Here is a 19,171-nt window from a genome sequence, read left to right on the forward strand (position 1 = left end):
TCCTCTCACTTTTGGAGACACACAGTGCATTGTCACATTATTTTTGTTTTTGTGCTGCACTCAGAAATGTAATTTATACTTTCCAGTTACCCCACATCTGTTTGTCAGCTGACTTTGGTCAGACAGAGACACTCTTAGAGAGATTTTATAAGATACCCAGCTATAAAACAACACTCATATATTAAAGTCATTCCAAATATATATGAGTTTTTCTACCTCAAGAGCATGCAAGGTGATTAATGAAAAGTTCCTTTGGAGTGTAATAACAAAGGGGCATTGTGACTTTATCCAGGGGAGTATCCATGGAATGCTGAAAGAAGTTAGAACTTTGGCATGGGTTCAGCAGTGGGTTAGAGGTAAGAAGTCACAGAAATATGGTATAGATTTTTTTCTCCCAATGGTTTATGCTAAGGGGAATAAATAGAAAGTGGTAGTTGAAGAGAGTTCCTAAGAAGGTTAGGCATGAGGTTTCTGCATAGCTGAGAAAAATTTAAACATATTTAAATGCTGATGAAGGATTTAGTAGAAAAAGAGACATTGAAGATACAGGGACTGTGCTGGGATATTGGGGGCATGGAGTTACTAAGGAAGAAAAGAACAAGACTGATTGGAGGATAAAAGAAATATTTTTCTATATAATGAGAGGAAAATTTACAATAGAAGCTTGCAGATTTGGCACGTAGACCCCTAAAATTTCAATCTGCTAGTTTACAAATTCCTTGTGAAATATCAGGCAAGTTTTGTGGAAACTGGTATTTATCTGAGTAACAAAAAAAAATGAGAACATTTGAAAGAGTCTTTAGGGAAAAACTTGAAGAGCCAATTTGCCAACACATAAAAAGAGTGACATTTCCAGGTATTATGCATCTTTCCCAGTTGACGTGGAATATTTTACTTTATAGTGGTACCAAAATGTCATATTGTGTGCTTTTTCTTCAGCAGTTTCCGTAAAACTGACAGTAACTATGAAATGGTAGAAGACAGCAATCATCCAGGTTTGAGGTTTTACAGGGCAGGTAAGATGAGTTGTAAGGAATCCTGAATTATTTCAAGGGCATCATGAAGACCATGGACCACAGAATCCAAGGCTTACAGGAGGTTGGTTGGATACTGGGTAGTGAAACATTTATACACGGGAACAAGTTATAGATGAGCTACATATTATGAATATTTAATTTAAAATGTATTGCAATAAAAGACATATTGCCATTCATCTACCTCAAAATATCTCCCCTCACTTCAAGGACACACTTATCCTATAGTTCTTGTCACTTTCTGGAGCTGGTTTGAAAATCCTTTCATGAGTGTCCTGAGTCGCATCGTTTCAGAGGTCCTGAATCCATTCAAAATATTTATCTTTCATGGTCATTTTGCTATTGGGAAATGGCCAGAAGTTGTTCGGTGCTGTGGCCAGTGAATACATTGGGTGAGGATGCACCATAACGTTTTTATTTGGCATAAATTCCCATAAACATTTTGAATCAGCGCAGGACATCGAGGCAGCCATGAAAGGGTACTCACAAGAGAGGACATCTGAGCTCTGTCAGAAAGTGGCAAAATGATGAGATAAATGTGCTGGAGGTGACGGGGAGGATTTTGAGGGTGGCTAATGGCCACGGCTATTTTACTGTAATGAACTATTTTTAAACATTCATCATTTTTGGTCACACCCGATATACATTATTTAATGATGCCTGTTAGCTACATGGACTATTGTGGCATTTTCTTTTCCTTTTCTTTCTTTGTGTTACCAAGGATTGAAGCCAGGGCCTTAGCACTGAGCTATATACCCTCAGTCCTTTTTTATTTTTTAATTTTGAGACAGGCTCTCACTACTTTGCTAAGTTGGCCAGGGTGGGCTCTAACTTGTGATCTTCCTGCCTCAGCCTCCCAGAGTGCCAGGATTTCAGGAATGCACCGCCACATGTCTCCTGCATGCACGTAACATACTTTGATCATCTCCAGGGCCCTGTTATTCTCCCCTTCCCTCCCTTCCTCCTCCTTGCTGTTATTGATGAAATGGTGCAGTACTTGGTTAGTTTATTTTGTCCAAAACACAGACACAGTCGACACCACTAATCAAGCGGCAGTAGCAGGCAATTTAAGGAAGAAAATAATGTTTACAACCTGAAGTCTGGTACAAAGGAGAAAAAGAACTGATCTGACTGATTTCAGTGTTTGCTACCTACTCGATAGATTTCATGCAGGCCTGTTGTTTTAGCTCACAGCCTCGAATAGAGAAAGCACAGTCTAAGTTAAGACCACCGCCAGAGCCCAGCAGAAGCTGTCATTTCTGTCCACTAAAAATATCCTTAGCCTTTCTTGTCTCTCTCTTTTTTTTTTTTGGTAGCGGGGATTGAACTTGGGTCCTTGTGCTTGTGAGGGAGGCGGCGGAACCACTGAGCTAAATCCCCGGCCCAACCTTTCTTGTCTTTTGTTCTGTTCCTAGATGTGAGTTTTAGTGATCTCATTATTAACCGTCTTTAATATTTAAGGGCCAGTGGGGTATTGGGGAAGAGGAAGACAGGAATGTACGTAGCCTTTCTTTCCAAGAGATTTCTGGTTACACATTCAGTAAGTTCATCAACATCTGCCCCAGTTTTCTTTCATTGGTAAGAATGAGTTCCAGTTTTCCATAGTTCTGCAGGTTGACTACAATTTATAATAATTTATTAAATATTTTATAAACAACCAAGAAGAAATGAGCATGGGGGCTGGTGGCACATGCCAGTAATCCCAGCACTTGGGAAGCTGAGGCAGGAGGACCGTGAATTTGAGGCCAGCCTGAGCCACACAGAAAAACCCTGTCTCAACGTACCCCCCCAAAAATCCAGAAGAGAGGCATGTGAAGATTCTTAACACAAAGAAGCAATAAATATTGAAGGAGGTGGTACTGCTGATTGCCTGGACTCAGTCACAGCGAAATGCATATATGTATTAAATTTCATGATGTACCATATAAATACTGTATGCACAATTAGTATATGTTAATTTAGAAAAAGACAAAAGAGTAAGGTGAAGATATATAGTTGGGAGTAACTCTTGTTCTTAAGGAAAGGTGTCTATTTTATAGGTGTTTGCATGAAAAAGCCAGAAATCAGAAAGTTGTAGCTGGCCATTATGTTTTCTATGTCATTTATTTTTGGGCATGACCATTTGGGTTGATGAAATGTCAGGGGTTGGAAGTGAGTCTGTACGCATGGGGCAGCTGATAATTTCATTTTGACTTATGTGCTAAAGGAGCTGTGAAAACCAAAAGGACAATGGGCCAGCTGACTGAATAGTCCAGTAGCAGAGGAAGGGCAGAATTGGGGAATTAGAGGAACACTGCAGACCATGTGTCATGAGAGATGGGGTTTCACGTAGTTGACATTGACAGGGACAGCGGAAAATAAAACAATAAGAGGAGAGTGTGCTCTGTAAGATGACAGAGGAAAGTTTGGACTTGGATTGTCTGAGCTTGATTCAGATTGGCTTATTGATGTCCCAAGATGCCCGTCAGATTTAGCCCCAGAGGAGGAGAGAAGGGTAGCATTTGGAAAGAGCAGAGATAATCACCTCCGATAAGTGCCACACAGGTAATACAAGAAGTCAGGCCTCATTGGAAATTTTGATCTCATCTCACCATTTATGTCTAATAGGGTAAGAGGAAAAGAAGTATGATGGCCAAGACTTCACAGAGGAAGCAACGCGACTGCGTAAACCAATCAAAACCAAAGTCTCGTTTCAGCATCTCAATCCCCTTGAGAATGTCAAGTTACGCAATCAAGAGGCCAGTTACAAGAATTACATCCCATCCAGACAATGAGGTCAGATACCATCCATGGGAGGCGAATTTAGACAAGCCCCAACAGGTCTGCTTGTATAAGAGACTGCAAGGACTCCAGGCCTCCAGTAGCACAGGAGAGCTTCTAAGTACTTTAGACCTTGCCAAAACTCTGCACACACTTGTGCCTAGTTGCACGAGTGCATCCCTATCAGAGGCTCTGGCTGGTGGTGTGTGCTCCAGCTCTCTGCCCGTCCTTGGTCCACCTGCCCAGGTGGCAGAGACGATTCCAGGAACGGGGTTTGGTGTGCCCCAACTCCTCTGCCATCAGTTTCTGGTCACGGAGGAAGATGTTAAGAAACAGGAAAGAAAAGTGGAGGCAGCAAGAGAAAGACTGGCCCTAGCACTGCTTGCAGACTAACTAGGGAGGAGAGAGAGTAAAGAAGCCACAAAAAGGTGTCTTGACAAACTCCATGAAAGAGAAGTACTAAAGAAGAAGCAGGTCAGGACCTTATTTTAGCACCATTTTGCAGTGATCAGAGCTGCGATTTTTTTTTTTTTTTGCTTTGATCTCTCGGAACTTTAACATACACTGATACTTTTCTTTATTAAACTCCTCAGTGCAATACTAGAATATGAACCGTAGTTTCTTTTCAACGGGGGAGATTGGGTTCCAGGTGAGGAGAGAATGATTTTTCTTTTTTGCATTACACTTCCATTTTCACTTGCTTTTATGTGATTTATTTGCATTCTAATTTATTTTTTAAAAAAAAATTATGTAGGGCTGGGGATGTGCTCAGTAGCAGGCTGCTTGACTAGCAGGTGCAGGGTGCTGGGTTTGATTCATATATTATTGCATATATTTCACATAGATGACACTAAGTTTTGAATATATACTCTGAAACGATTATCGTTGTCAAGCAAATAACATATCCATCAATGTACAGTCATGATTTTTGTGTAGTAAGAGCATCTAAAATCTACCCTCTCGGCAAATTTCTGTTATACAAGGTAACATCATTGACTTTAACCCTTGGCCGCACATTAAACATCTAGAGTTATTCATTCTACATCACTGCAACTTTGTACCCCGTAATCTGTACCTCACGATCCCCTCATCCCAGGAACTACCACTCTGTTTCAATGTATTTGACTTTTTAGAGATTCCTCATAGATATGATATCATACAGCACTTTTCATTTCTTGGTTGGACCTATTTCAGTTAAAGCCAGGAGGGCATTATCAAAGTCATGAAATTATGCAGTGTGGAATAAAATTGACATAGCCCAAATGGGTTATTAGTTTTGTGTTACCTTTCAGGAGATTCTAAAATAACACTTCCTTTCAGAGTTTTTATGACTGCATCCTCAAATAAGACGTCTACCTATCATTATTTATCTCTTCCTTATTTTCCACTAGCTAATAGCTGCTTTTAGTGAAACATCAGATGCTAATTTCCTTGATCTATGTGTGTTGAAATTTGCTTCATGGAAATTAACTTGACATTTGGGGGCTAATGGCATACAAATGTTTTTTTCAGCATTATTAATCTAATGGTAGGACACTGTTTGTTGGAATTTCAGAATTTATTTATTTATTTTTATTTTTTTGAGACAGGGTCTCACTATGTAGTTGAGACTGACCTGGAACTCACTATGTAGCCCAGGCTGGTCTCTAACTCAGCCATCCTCCTGCCTCAACTTTTCCCTAGTGCTGGGATTACAGGTGTGTGCCACCATGCCCGGCTTGGAATTCAAGAATTTAAATGTGTCTGTCTGTCTGACCGATCCCTGAGTTTGCTCTAAATTTTGAAGCCTCTTTATCATTGTTCACGTCTGCATGCTGGACTTGTCAGGTTGGGAAGGCAGTATGTTAGATGTAATAGAGTACCTATGCTATTTATATCTTTCCTAAAGTGAATTGTCTTGAAACTGTATCTGTCCTCTCTGTTTGTATTTGGTAATCATCTGGAAAGGCATTAAAATTTACGTCAGTGGACACACCAGGAGACCGTGATGTCAGGTGAAGTAGATCTGATGCACACGTTTAGATATTGCATGATTTCTCTTAGATGAGACACCCAAAGTATAAATAACGAGCAAAATAAATGATAGGTAGGTAGGAAGATCTTTTGCAAGTGGGAAGGGGAGCAAGAGATGGAGGGACAAGGAGGCAGGAAAGGGAAAACAGACTTTTAAACAAAGAGAAAATGGAAGAGAAAATGGAAATAGAGCTTTTGCAGATGGGACAGGGAAAAAGAATTGGAGGGAGCAGGGTGGAACGTGAGGGGAGGGAACAAAAAATAAGAATGAAGATATGTTACGTACGTATGTTATGTACTCTCCACGACAGTGCAATCGTTGTGGACTGCAAATGTGTGGAGAACTACAGAAAATTTAAAACAACATTTTAGTGGTTCACTTTAAAACGAATATTTATTTAGGTACGTTACTTTCTTTCCTATCAGTCGTTTTCTTATTCTAACGTGTTTTTCTGGGCTTGCGGTTGTTTACCTCTTCTTTCACTGAAGGCCTGCAGGAGGTCGACTCTGAGTTGGTCTCTGTGTCTGGAGCTGTCTTTTATCTCATTAATAGATAGTGTAGCGTAGGAGGTCATAAGTTAGGTGCTGAGTAATTCTTTCCCTTCCCTGTCCAGCTACCTGCTACGTCTTTGAGGTCTTATCCATCCACGTTTGCAGTCCGTAGTGTTTACGTTCCTTGTGGGGAATTGGTACGTGGACCTAACACATCCTAAATCTGTTTCTCTTCTCCTTCCCCTCACCTCTCTCCCTTCTTCTTCCATCTTTTGATCCTTTTTCCATCTGAGAAAGATCTTTCTCCCTGCTTCCTGTGATCTATCGTTTATTTTGAGCTTTATTTATATTTTAAATATCATATAAGAGCAACTGGGATGTTTAAGCTTATATGTCTAAATTATTTCACTAAACATTATGGTCTCAAGGTGCATCCTTTTTTTTCCCCCAAATGACATATTTATCCTTCCTCCAGTTCTTCCCTTTCAAGGTACCCCCCTGAAAGAGTTAAAGACACCATATTACAGTGATCTGTGCACACACACCTTTATAGCAGCACAACTCATAACAGCTCAGTCTTGGAAGCAGCCTATCTGTCCTTCAGCAGAAGAATGGATAAAGAAAATGTGGTGTTTACACACCATGGAGGACTACTCAGACAGTTGCCTTCCATTTCTGAGCATCTATCCTTTTAACTATTAAGTGGGAATAAAGACCTCAAGGATGGTCTACATCCACTTTGTTTCGCTATAGCAGAATTCCACAGGTCACACAATTTATAAAGAGCACAGTTTATTCTGTCATAGTTTCGGAAGCTGAGAATTCCAGGATCAAGGTGCCAGCTTCTAAGGAGGGATTTCTTGTTTCTTGCTTCAACAACCCCCACCCCAGCCTTGGCAGAAGGTGGAAAAGCAAAAGAGGAGAAAAATGCTGAGCCTCATGGGGAAGGAAAGGAAGCAAGAGAAAAGAAAAAAACCCCATGCCCGCAGGGCCCTTTTTGTAGCAGCACAGTCCGTTCATGAGGACAGAGACTGCGTTACCTAAACACTTCACTTTGGATCCGCTCACCTCCTACTCCTGTTTTGTTTTGGGATTTAGTCTCCCGCGCACGAATTCTGGAGGGGACACATTCAAGTCACAGCAAATGGAGAGCAGAACACAGTTCATGCACACAGCGCTTGTCAACCACAGTGCTTAGCGGACCTTAAGACAGTCACGTGCCACGTGATGACAGGCCATCAACCACAGGCCACATGCACAGCCACAGTCCCGTAGGATTAGATGGTGCATCTCTTTGAATGTGCCCTTGTTGTTAATAATGTGATGGCCGTTAACACACGAGAGCTATTATCGTCATTACTATCATCTTCAGAGTGTATTCTTAGAGGTAGACTGCTGAAGAGTGAGGGTGCAAAGCCCACATCAAAAGAGCTTGGACAGATGGCGTTACTCTAATTTTAATTCTTAGCCCTGGGTAAGAACTGGGTACCATCACTCGTGGTGGTCTGCAAAATGCATAGATCATGCCACCGAGTCCAACAAATAGAAAGCAGGACAGCGCAGCTGGCCTCACACCTGGCATGCTCGGCTGTGATTGTCTACTTGAATTCAGTGCAGGGAAAGATGTAGACAGTCCTGTTTTTTTTTCCCCCTTAGATGGCGCCCCTCCTCAAATTTTATTCCTCTTAATTTCAAAACAGACATCTTTAGATGGCAGGCATTACTCCTGGACTCAGCTCTTCTGGATGTTTGGTTATTTCAGCTCCCAAGTTCCAAGGCTGGTTGTGGAGTCATTTCGGACCCACTCCTTTCTTTCCTGGAAAGAAACTTCCCATCTTTCAGGAATCCCATGGTGGGTCAGGATAGGATTCAGCTGAGAGTCCCGGTAAGGATGAGCTCAGGGAAAGAAGTGCAGTAAGTGCAGTAAGAGAAAGTTGGAGAAGCCGGGGCTCCTGGGTGTGGGTAGATATAGAGAGACAGATCTGTGTGACAGCTGGCAGTAACGTTATTAAGGGCAGGTAGGTGGCAGGTGACTAGGAGGGAAATCCCACATTTAAGTGGGATGTTGATTTGGGATAATGGCGATTTCCATACCAGTTTCACCAGTTCTGGTGTCCCTGACAGATGGCACAGTAATGCAGCCCCAAGACAACTAACAGTTGCCTTCAGGACAAAACACAGGAGGAAGACATCTCACTTTGTCCCCTGGGAACTGGTCTGGGACAAAGTCAAGCAAGGCGCATAGGCTGTGTCTGTCCAGTGCGGTTTATTTCTTCTCTGGGCCCTGAGTGGGATAAAAGAGCCCCCTGGCAGACGGGGTCACGGTAGCTTCCTCAGGTCCAAGTGTGGGAAGTAATAGCCCAGGCGGTGGCGCTGGACCTGGTAGCCCCCCTCCTTCTTTCTTCGGAAGATGATCACCTGTTAGGGTAAAGAGGAGGCATCGGGACAGACTGGTCAGCTGCTTTCAGATACTCTCCTCCAATATCCCCCCTCATTTCTCTCCCCTATATCCTCAATTTATTAATATCCATGTTTCTGTTAATCACTCACCGCCCATCTTTTTCTACATTTTAGTCATCCAGCAATCACCTATCTATAAAGTTGCCTATCATCTATGTATCCATAAATCAATGAACTCTTAATCGGCTATCATCTATATATCAATTATTTATCCGTATATCATCCTCCTATCATCTATTCATTGTATATTTGCTCTCTTCCTAGTAATCAATTATATATATATATATTTATTTTTAATCATCTATATCTTTCTATCTAGTAACTTTTTTTTTTTTTTTGCGGTACCAGGGATCGAACTCAGGACCTTGTGCTTCTGAAGCAGGCACAGTGCCGCTGAGCTAAATCCCCAGCCCATAACTTTTTTTTTTTTGCGGTACCAGGGATCGAACTCAGGACCTTGTGCTTCTGAAGCAGGCACAGTGCCGCTGAGCTAAATCCCCAGCCCTAGTAACTGTCTCCTGTTTACCACTTATCTACCTTATCTGTCATTTATCTCTCTCCTTCCTCACGTCCCTCCTCCACATTATCCCAACTTAACCAAGTCATAACTGATGTACAATAAATTGCACACATTTCAAACAAATGAACTGGTAGATTTTGATTATAACTTATTGAATCAGTGCCGCTGAGCTAAATCCCCAGCCCTAGTAACTGTCTCCTGTTTACCACTTATCTACCTTATCTGTCATTTATCTCTCTCCTTCCTCACGTCCCTCCTCCACATTATCCCAACTTAACCAAGTCATAACTGATGTACAATAAATTGCACACATTTCAAACAAATGAACTGGTAGATTTTGATTATAACTTATTGAATCACCCTCCTATAAAGATAAGGAACACCCAGTCATCATTCCTAAAAGCTTACTTCCTCTTCTTTATAACCCTTCCTGGTCACTTGCACGCACACTTCGATTCCCAGGCAACTCCTGATCTGATTTCCATCGTTAACAGATTAGTTTATGTTTTCTGCAGCTTACAAATGGAATCACAGAGTCTGCAATCTTTTCTTCGCCCGGAACTCTTTCATTCTGCATAATTATTTTGCAATTTGTGCATATCAGTTGTCCTAGTAATGCCTCCCTTGTTCATCGCTGGATAGCGTATTGCGGTGTTGGGATATACCTGTTGATGGTTGTTTTCAGTTTGGGGCTATCATAAAAAAATCTGTTACCACCATTTGCATACAAATGTTAGTATTTGGGGATGTATGCTTTCCTTTCTCTCAGATACATTACTGGGAAGGTCAGGTTGCAGAGTGAGTGTGTATAACTCTCTAGAAAATGACTGAGCTGTGCTCTGCCAGTGCTTTACAGGAACGTCAGCTGCTCCACATCTTTCTCGTTTCCGTGGATACTTTTCTAATGACTAATGTTACCGCTTTGAGATTTGTTGCACAGCAGGGTGACTATAGGCAATATTGACAATGATGCCTATTTCAAAATTGCGGAGAGCAGATTTCAGATGTTCACACCACATAACAATATGATGGATAATTAACCTGAGTAACTTCATTATCTATGCATGTATCAAAGCGTCGCCTTGTAGTCTATACACATATACATTTACTACTTGTTAATTAAAATAAAATTAAAAAATATGAAGGCAAGCTACACATAACGTAGGAGAAAATTTTTGCAAAATATATACTCAGCAAAGTACTTGTGTTTGTAGTGTACAGACGTGCATTGCTTATTGATGGGGACACATCTGAAAAATGGATAGTTATGGTGATTCTGTCACTATTCAAACATCGCAGAGCGGACTTACGGAAACTAAGATGGCTGTGATCTCACCAGGCGACAGTCTTATGGGATCTATGGCCAGAGACCCTGTCATCTATGTGCTTGGCCAAAACATCATCATACGGTGTGACTGTATTAACGATTCTCACAACCCAAGACAAGAGGACAGCGACCCTTCCCTGCTTACCAGATAGCAGCAGAGCAGGCATGTGATGAGTGTCAGGAGCCCCGCCAGGCAGATGAGAATGATGGCCCAGAAGGGGAGATCTGGGGAGACGGATGCGGGGGTGAGCCATGACTTACCACATCCCGGGGCTCTTTCTCGGAGCTATGTGGCCTGAGGATGAGCCTCAACTTGGAGAGGGGAGCTTAGCCTGAACACCTCATGGCTTTGAAGCACCCTCCCCCAAACGTAGGCCCCCTGTAGGCCAGGACTCCTCCTGCTTTCCACTGTGTCTTAACAGTCTTTGCCATGGGCAGGCTGACTGCCACTGTGGTCCAAAGCCCTCTGCTCGCGGTGCTCTTTGAGGACGCAGAGCATCAGCTTGTCTCCCCCCACTGCTGCCCGTGGTGGGGGCTTGTGTGACGCTTACCAGAGTTGCTAATCTCAGCCTCATTTTTGTGGGGAGAATATCCTGAAAATGAATGAAATAGAAAGGGCACGTGAGTAGGATTTATCATTATTTTTCTCTTTGCTACTGAGGACTGAGCCCAGTGTCTTGAGCATGCTAGGCACGTGCTCTGAGCTCATGACCTACACCCTCACCCATGTCATAAAATGTTCCGGACACACAGGAAAAACGAGGGAGCCGTAAAGTAAACATTCGCCACTTAGGTTTAACCAGGTGTGTTCCGTGCCCTCTACGCAACACTTCATCTGATTTCTGAACAAGTCACACTTGCCTCCCTCACGCCACCCAATATTTTCCCTGACATTTTGAAATCGAGGGTACGTCACAACATTCTGCCCTGAATACTCTAGTGTGCATTTTCAAGAAGAAATACGTTTTGCTTCATAATCACGGAACCATGACCACACCTCAAGAACATAGCAAATGCAATCTGTGTCTCTGGGTGTGGAGTTCCTACATGGGTGGAATTGTATCGTGGTAGGGATGCAGCACATGGATCATCACAGTTGTGCAACCATGAGGTCTCTCGAAATCTGTAAAGTTTTGCTGAAGAAGATTCTTTTCTTCTCTCTAGAAACACATTCAACCCCCTCCCCTTCCCATAACATTTCATTCTCACCCTTCCAAGATTCACCTTCTGCGTAGTTTCCTCCAGAAAGCGTTCACGGATGACCGTTTTCAAGTACGGATAGATACTCATTATATAATTTGTCATCAGCAGCGCTGGGGACTGAACATGCCAGGCAAGTTCTCCAACACAGAGTCACACTTACAGTGCTTTCGATTTTATTCTCAGATAGGGCCTCACTAAGTTATTCAGACTGGGCTTGATCTTACCATACTTTAACATCACAGGCATGTGCCACTGTACACAGATTTCGGCTACAGAGTGTATTCCTGTCAGGACACTGGCAGCACAAATTTCATCAGAGTTGGGGTATGTAGCAACCCTCAGGCATAGAGGCATAGGTGGATGAGCTCCCTAAACGTACGACCCCACCCTAACCAAATTCTTAAAGATGTGCTGTGCAATACAAGCAGGACCAATACAAAATAGTTCCTTAAATTTAAATTAGGTTAACAATCCAGCACCTAAGTCATAGTACTAGGTACACGTGGCTACTGTCCTGGACAGCACAGTACTATATGCTTTGGATATGGCTTAAGTGTACTGCTCCTCACCAAAAGTTTGTGTGCTAGAGGACTAATCTCCAGTGTGGAGATGCTGAGGAGGTGGAACTCTAATACATAGAATGTAGGGGGAGGAGATTAGATCTTTGGGAGCTGTCCTTCGAAGGGATTAATGTGGTTCTCAGGGGACCCTGGTTCGTTCTCATGAGAGTGGGTTCTTGTGAAAAGAGCAGGTCTGGCTCCCTGTATCCATCTAGTATCCTGTTTCACTACGTGATTTCTTCCACATTACTCCTGCCATTGTGGCACCCGCACCGTAACACCTCATCAGAGACTAAACAAACAAGGCTGCCTGATTTTGTGCCATCAGACTCCAACGCTGTGGACAAAATAAACCTCATTTTTTTGTAAAGCACCTAGACTCAGTTATTATGCTATAGCATCAGAAAATAGACGAACATACACAAATATAGAAAACTCCCATCATTGCAGAACGTCCTATGGGGTAGTGCTGATTTTGAACATTATGGGAAAGTTCTATTGGGTAGTATTGATTTAGAGTAGGGTTGGCAAGCTTCAGGCTCATGGCTGACAGTATTTGACTTGAAAGTTGTTTCTATATTTTAAAAGAATTTTTATAACGCAGTAGAGGTCATAGAGAGCCCACGAAACCCAACATACTTATTTATCATCTAGCCTTTTACAGAAAAGTTCTGCTGATTTCTGTCATAAGAATAGGGATAGCAGTGCTCTCTCGTACAACTTAGAACCAAGGACAACACACACAAGACAGTGGAGTCCCTCTGTTATTCACACTGGACCTAAAAGGGATGTCACACGAGGTTTAACTATTCCCATTAGAGATATGTTGAATACCTATTATGTGCCAGAATGAACCTAGAGTTCTTGGACTATCAGAGTGACCAAGGACACAAAGCTACTCTGTCCAGGGATATTCCTGGTGTACAATACAATGTCTGAATTAGTACATTTGGATGTGCAAGGTACAGCTACCTTGGAGGCACCTTGGATGTCAGAAAACATGTCCATCCTGGCATGTTTATTGAGATTGGATCACACATAACTTGGAGCTGGAGGATTTCACTGAGTATCTCATAAAATAACGTGGTGTGCAGTGAGACATAAGGAAAAAGAGAGGAAAAGTAACTAGTCTGAGGTCAGAGCTTGCCAAGAGGGGAAGAGAGCCTCCGGAGTCACACAGGGCAACTTGTTTTATCCCCTGGTGGTGAGTAAAGCCTGGGGGAACCATGCTACCTAGTATGCATCTGAAGAAGCTCAATGCCACCACAGAACTCCGGCTTGAGATTCGCTGGGGTGTCTAAGTAAGGAATGTGGAGCCCCTGTTCCAGCTCCAAAGCCCAGGACATCTTACCATCCACCAAGACGCTGTTCTTGTCTAGAGTGAAGTTTTGCAACTGGGTGCCATTCTGGGTCAATCGCACGAATTCCTCATAGATGGCGACTCTGTCCAGCCTCCGAGCCAAGGGTGAGAAGTTGCACACAGAGTCAATTCCAGTGTGGTTGACATGAGAGACAGACCTGCATGCACACAAAGGAAGAGCAAACACATCTGAAAGTCTGATTCCAGACTCCCTGCGGCCGGGCTCTGTCCGGGAGAGCTCTGTGCAATGATGTAAATGCTCTGTGTCTGCAAGAAATCTGCTGCATGTCTGCAGGACAGTCATCATTAGCCCTGTCTTAGGACTGAACACTCAAAATGTGGCTAGGATGAGAGAGGAATGGGAATGACCAATTTAATTTAATTTTAATACATGTAAGCGTACCTGCAGAAGCAGAATTTCCGGAATACTCCATAAAACCAACGAGGACACTGGCAAAATGGTCAAAAATCAAGTTTTTTGGCAGAAGCCCAGGATCTAAGAAGGGTTTAGTTAGGAATAGTAGTTGGATCTTGGTAAAGAGAACATGCTCTGTAGCATTTCAACTTGCGTTGTTCCCATACTGTTCTCCCAAGATGCTCAGTGATTTGAAAAGCAGCAATCCCGGAACCTTAATAGCTGTAAAAGCCAGCGGGCTCGTGTGAAATCACTTCTCGTCTATTTGGGTGATTATTTAAATGCTGCACTAATTAAACATAATTAAATACTGTACTAGGGGACAAAAACGAGTCAGTGGGTGGAGAATTTGAAAGGAGCTCTGAGACATTGTTGGGGACAGGAAGTATCACAGCCTCAGTGGAAAGGAGCTTGGTAGCTTCTCAAACTTATTTAGTTTTGGTACTGGGGATTGAACTCGGGACCTTGCGCTTGCAAGGCAGGAGGTGGAACCAATGAGCTACATCCCGGGCCCCATTTCTCAAGATTGAAATGAAAAGTTATGATATGAAACCACAATACCAAATACCACGGTATGCCCCAAACAATTGAAAACCTAAGTTGGCTCAAACAACTGTGTTCAGGAATGATGACCACAGCAGTTTGGTTCATACTAGCCAAACAGAGGAGACAGCCCAAGGGTCCCTCAGCAAACAAATAAATAAATGGCACTCAACCCATACAATAAAATATGGGTCTTAGAAAGGAATGAAGTACTGATACACAATGAATGAACCTTGAAAGTATTACACTCAGTGACTGGAGCCAGTGAGATACAATTCCCACATGATTTCACTTATGTAAAATACTCAGGTAAGGGCCAGGGATTTAGCTCAATGGTTCCTCTGCCTGCCTCACAAGCTCAAGGACCCAAGTTCGATCCCCGGTACCAAAAAAAAAAAAAAAAAAAAAAAAAAATTCAGATACAGTTACTATATGATTCCACTTGTCTAAAATGTTCCGAGTAGGCAAATCCACAGAGACAGAAAGCAGATTAGGGGTTGCTAGGGATTAGGAGAAGTGACTTCATGCTAATGAGTACTGGATTTCTTTGGTAGAGGAAGAAAATTAGATGATGAGGATGGTCGTACCACTAAGTTTTAAGCTTTAAAGAATGAATTGTGTGCTTTATGAGTCATGCCTCGAAAACTGTATAAAATTTTAAGTTGCCCCATGTGACCAATGGTCACCCTACTGGACAGCAGGACTCTGAGTCATCTGGCTCTAGCCTTCCATCTCCCGTGGACCTGACTTCAACTGTTGATGTTTTTCCACCACGGGTAGTCTATACATTTTGTCTGTATCTTTCTACTTGAAAGAGAAGATCTTAGTGCTGGCTCCAATGCAGAAGTGCTTGGGGGTCTTTTACAAAGCATCCTTGCTCAGGCTTCATCCAAGAATAGATTAAATAAATGACAATGTTTGATGTGACCCGGAACGAACATCTTAAAAACTCTCTTTGGGTGTGATGATTCAGGACCACCACTTACGCAGAGCATCATTAACTGACACTAAGTAAATATTTCTTTTTCTAGCCTAATAGTTTCTGGTGTTCTTGGACCATTTAGCTGATTAAAATTTTAAGTACTCCAGATCATTTTTATTCACTTTCACACAACCTGAGATTTAGCACATGGAACAGATGGTTGAATAATGCAAAAGAGACAAGGGCATGGCAGAAAGATCTAGGTAGCCAGTTATTTAGAAGCTTGGAGATCTAGTTTCAGGGGAAATGTAGTCAACAGCTAGTGGCCAGAAATCACTCGGGATTTAGGTCACCCATGGGCTGCTGCGTCACCTTTCTTGTGAGATGCTGCCGTTTTGAAGGTACTTTATTTTAATCTGATGAGGGAACAAAACTTTTGGACATATGAGGCGCTATCCAAAAATACAGCGAATGTTTAAATTTTTAAAAAGATGTCTTATAGTAAAGGCTGCTTTGCCATGAATAATCTTCAAACCACTTCCCTCTACTTACCCTGTCGTCCTTGCCTCTCTTGGAAGCCCTTCTGGAAGTCCTCTCTCACCAGTGTCTCTTTAGTCACTCTGTCCTGGTTGCCTCTATATCCCGAATCAGTTCAAACATTTACCCTTTATGGTCATTTTAACTTTGAGAAAGAGCCAGAAGTTGCACAGTGCCAGATCTGGTCAGTAAGGTGGATGAGGACACACCATGATATTTCTACAAAGGCTGCCTTTCTGTTGAATGACACTCAGCAGCAACATTCACCATGTTTTTAATTATGTGTTGCAAAGACACTCATAAAAGTAGCATGAAGATGGGATAAGTGCATTCAAAATGAGGGGGAATCGTTTGGCAATGACTGATAGCAATGGGTCTTTTACTGTCATTTAAAAAAATTTACACATTCATCATATATTTGTGTCACATCTTTTATGATGGTTCTTGAAAGTTTCCCTCCTTGGTGAGGACAGGTCCAAATAGATTCTTGTTTTTATCTAAGCCTCATTTGAAGCAAAACAAAGATAACTAGTTTGATATTGTTAATTTTAGTGCATTCATGGATCTACTCCAGTGCCTGATTTCTTAAGACAAGGATGCTACACTCAATGGCTCCTGGCATTGGGCATTTCCATGTCTACAGAGGATACACAAGATCTCATGTTTCTAAGCCAGCTGGGCTCACCAGTTTAGGGAGAGGCTGGTTTTTAGGTGACAGCTCTCTATCTCAAGGGTGTCTTCCATAACAGCTAGGACCTGAAATACTGTGGCAAGCGACGCTTTTATTTAAGGTACAGCAGGAGCTCCTAGAATTGTTAGGTCACAAGTTAGAACTCACCTGAATGCTAAAACTTGACAGTCTGAAAAATAGCTCTGGATGCTGCTGTTTCGGAAAAGCTGGTTGAGCTGGAAGACAAGGCAGTCATTTTAAGGCCAGAACTTCAAGTCCAATTGCTAAGAGAATTTGCAATCACTGAGTACACAGCCCCATCTTTTCTTTTTTTCTTTCACATACACTACTAGCTCAGGTGTATGTATCAAAGGATGTTCTGGTCCACGGTATGACATAGCTGGACTCTATCGCGCCTCTCTGTACCTGTTTCTTAATTGGCAAAATGGGAATAAGAGTCTGTCTTCGGCAGCGTACTACAGAGATACATGAATATTATGTATTACTAATGTATGTTAGTTAAAAACTCTCTTCAGGAAGGGTCGTGAAGTCACCCTCTGACTACCCAGTGTCACAAGTCAGCCTTTGCCTGAGAACAGGTTGAGACACCCGCACACTCACTGCATTCTCAATATTTCTCTTGTTACGATGATATGGAGTAGAGTCGGGGTGGGCTATGTCCTGGGAATAGGGTAGGTTGGTGATGGTGAAATTCAACTGGAATTGTTGGGAGCTGGAAGTGTCTGGTGGCATTTCTGTTGCTTGAAGAATGGCTGGCTTCACTTCTAGAATCAAAAGAAAAATTATGTAAAAACCATTAAAATCCAACATTAAAGGGGTTTTTCAGAAAGTTCAAGCCATTCTACTTATTCCTGGCAATGGGACCTGAGCTGAGGTCTTGAAAGTGGGCTACAGAAGACCCCTTTTGAACACCTTCACTTTGTAATCCATCCCGTCCATCTACTTGCTCAGCTGTCTCTCTTTTTAACCACCAAGCGAAATGAATTCACTGAGGATAGGGAAGAGGAGAGTAGAGTGGGTCTCTTTAGAGTGCGGTCATCAAATGAGGTGCTGACTACCCCACTGGGCACCTGCCACTTACTTTTGCAGGGATTCTGGTCAATACCTTAAATTCTTAACGGATGGATCTTCCTGCCTCTGGTCTTCCTCCTCCTCCCTTTGACACAATCTCCACACAGCACCCAGGGGATGAACTTTCTAAAGCAGAACTCCCAGTGTGTGATGTCCCTACTCAAACTATTCCAGAGCCCAATAAGATCCCTCTCCATATGTTTAGCTGCAGTTGTAGAGATTTTACAATATCAAAGTGTATATATACTCTAATACCTCAAAGAACTAGGATTAGAGGTTCCATTTGAGCCAGCTACCCCTCTGTGGGTATCCTTCCAAAATAATTAAAAGACTTATATCACAGTGATATATGTTTATAGCCAGCACAGTTTGTAATAGCTAAAATTTGGAAACAGCCCTATTGCCTATCAACTGGAGAATGGATAAAGAAGATGTGGTTTTTCTGTAAAATAGAATACCACTCAGCCATAAAGAATGAGAAACTAGAGTCACATAGGAAAATGGATATGTTTTGAGGATATACTTCTAAGTGAAATAAATAAGACACACACATGTAAATACCAAATAGTTTCTCTGGTGTGAAAAACTAAAAGTGTAAATAAAATCCAAATTGTATAATTGACAGTGTGAAATAGGAAGAAAAGGGCTAAAGGTATAGGGGAAGTGGGAAGGGTAGGGGAAAGGAAATAAGGGAAAGGAAAAAAAAAGAGAAAAAAAGGGGTTAAGGGAGGGGGTTAAGGGAGGGCAGGGGTATGGGGAAAAATGATAACCAAGGTATGTCATGTAAAGGTACAAGATCTGAATGATAAATGTAATGGTACTGTATATTTGAAAAGTACCAATAAACTCAATGAGAAAACAAAACAAAGCAAAGCGTGTGCTCCAGCTGCACCAAAGCAGACAGATTCCCTCACATATTCCATATTCTTATTCTTCCTGCCAGGTTATGGACACACGGAACACAGCTCCTCTTTGTTTCTGTCTGTCTGGTCTTTTTACCCACCGAATCTCAGCTTCTTCATCCTTATTTCCTATAGGGGATTTTCTAAGATAGAGCTGTATGTCCTCTCTTGGCATTCTCACAGGCTCTGGAAGCTCTCTTACCGCAGCAAGGGTCACATTGCATCACCAGTGCCTGTTTACTTTCACTAAGTATTCGTTCAATGAATGAAATAATCAAGGTGTTATTCATAACCAGTTGCCTAAAGAGGCAACTCTCAATCCTCACATTTTAGGCCAGGAAAGTTTATTTATTAACCATTT

At 42.2% G+C, this 19,171-nt stretch overlaps 2 protein-coding genes across 12 annotated transcripts in view; one reads left to right on the top strand and one right to left on the bottom strand.

Moving 5' to 3' along the window:
* Nucleotides 1-281: 281 nt before the first annotated feature.
* On the top strand, nt 282-4,374 carry Mbd3l1 (methyl-CpG binding domain protein 3 like 1). 6 transcript variants are annotated; one of them, XM_010605693.1, is made up of 3 exons: nt 282-356; nt 940-1,098; nt 3,642-4,374. In XM_010605693.1, exons 2-3 carry the CDS (start codon nt 1,060-1,062, stop codon nt 4,185-4,187), a joined length of 585 nt encoding a protein of 194 aa, XP_010603995.1. In that variant the 5' UTR covers nt 282-356; nt 940-1,059; the 3' UTR covers nt 4,188-4,374. The 6 variants fall into 6 exon arrangements, with proteins under 6 accessions (XP_010603995.1, XP_010603997.1, XP_010603998.1 ...); XM_010605695.1 differs by having other exon boundaries at nt 940-1,016; XM_019204753.1 differs by having other exon boundaries at nt 323-356; nt 943-1,098.
* A 3,888-nt stretch (nt 4,375-8,262) lies between these two features.
* Nucleotides 8,263-19,171, bottom strand: part of Muc16 (mucin 16, cell surface associated) — an 81,200-nt gene continuing 70,291 nt past the window's right edge. For all 6 annotated transcript variants that reach the window (XM_033759821.1, XM_033759823.1, XM_033759822.1 and 3 more), the window contains 6 exons: nt 17,438-17,601; nt 16,985-17,052; nt 13,721-13,887; nt 11,158-11,199; nt 10,752-10,831; nt 8,263-8,717 (listed from right to left, as the gene is read on the bottom strand). In XM_033759821.1, the coding sequence (XP_033615712.1) occupies nt 8,619-8,717; nt 10,752-10,831; nt 11,158-11,199; nt 13,721-13,887; nt 16,985-17,052; nt 17,438-17,601 (620 nt within the window). In that variant the 3' untranslated portion in view covers nt 8,263-8,618. The remainder of the gene's footprint in view (nt 8,718-10,751; nt 10,832-11,157; nt 11,200-13,720; nt 13,888-16,984; nt 17,053-17,437; nt 17,602-19,171) is intronic.

Source organism: Fukomys damarensis, unplaced genomic scaffold, assembly GCF_012274545.1.
Source record: "Fukomys damarensis isolate Sample0158 unplaced genomic scaffold, DMR_v1.0_HiC HiC_scaffold_37, whole genome shotgun sequence".
In the NCBI taxonomy this organism is placed as follows: domain Eukaryota; kingdom Metazoa; phylum Chordata; class Mammalia; order Rodentia; family Bathyergidae; genus Fukomys; species Fukomys damarensis.

Bases quoted from the DNA above. Each gene is read 5' to 3' on its own strand.
- Mbd3l1 (XM_010605693.1), top strand. From the start codon at position 1,060: ATGAAGACCATGGACCACAGAATCCAAGGCTTACAGGAG. The intron at 1,099-3,641 runs GTTGGTTGGATA...TATGTCTAATAG, and splicing joins GAATCCAAGGCTTACAGGAG to GGTAAGAGGAAAAGAAGTAT.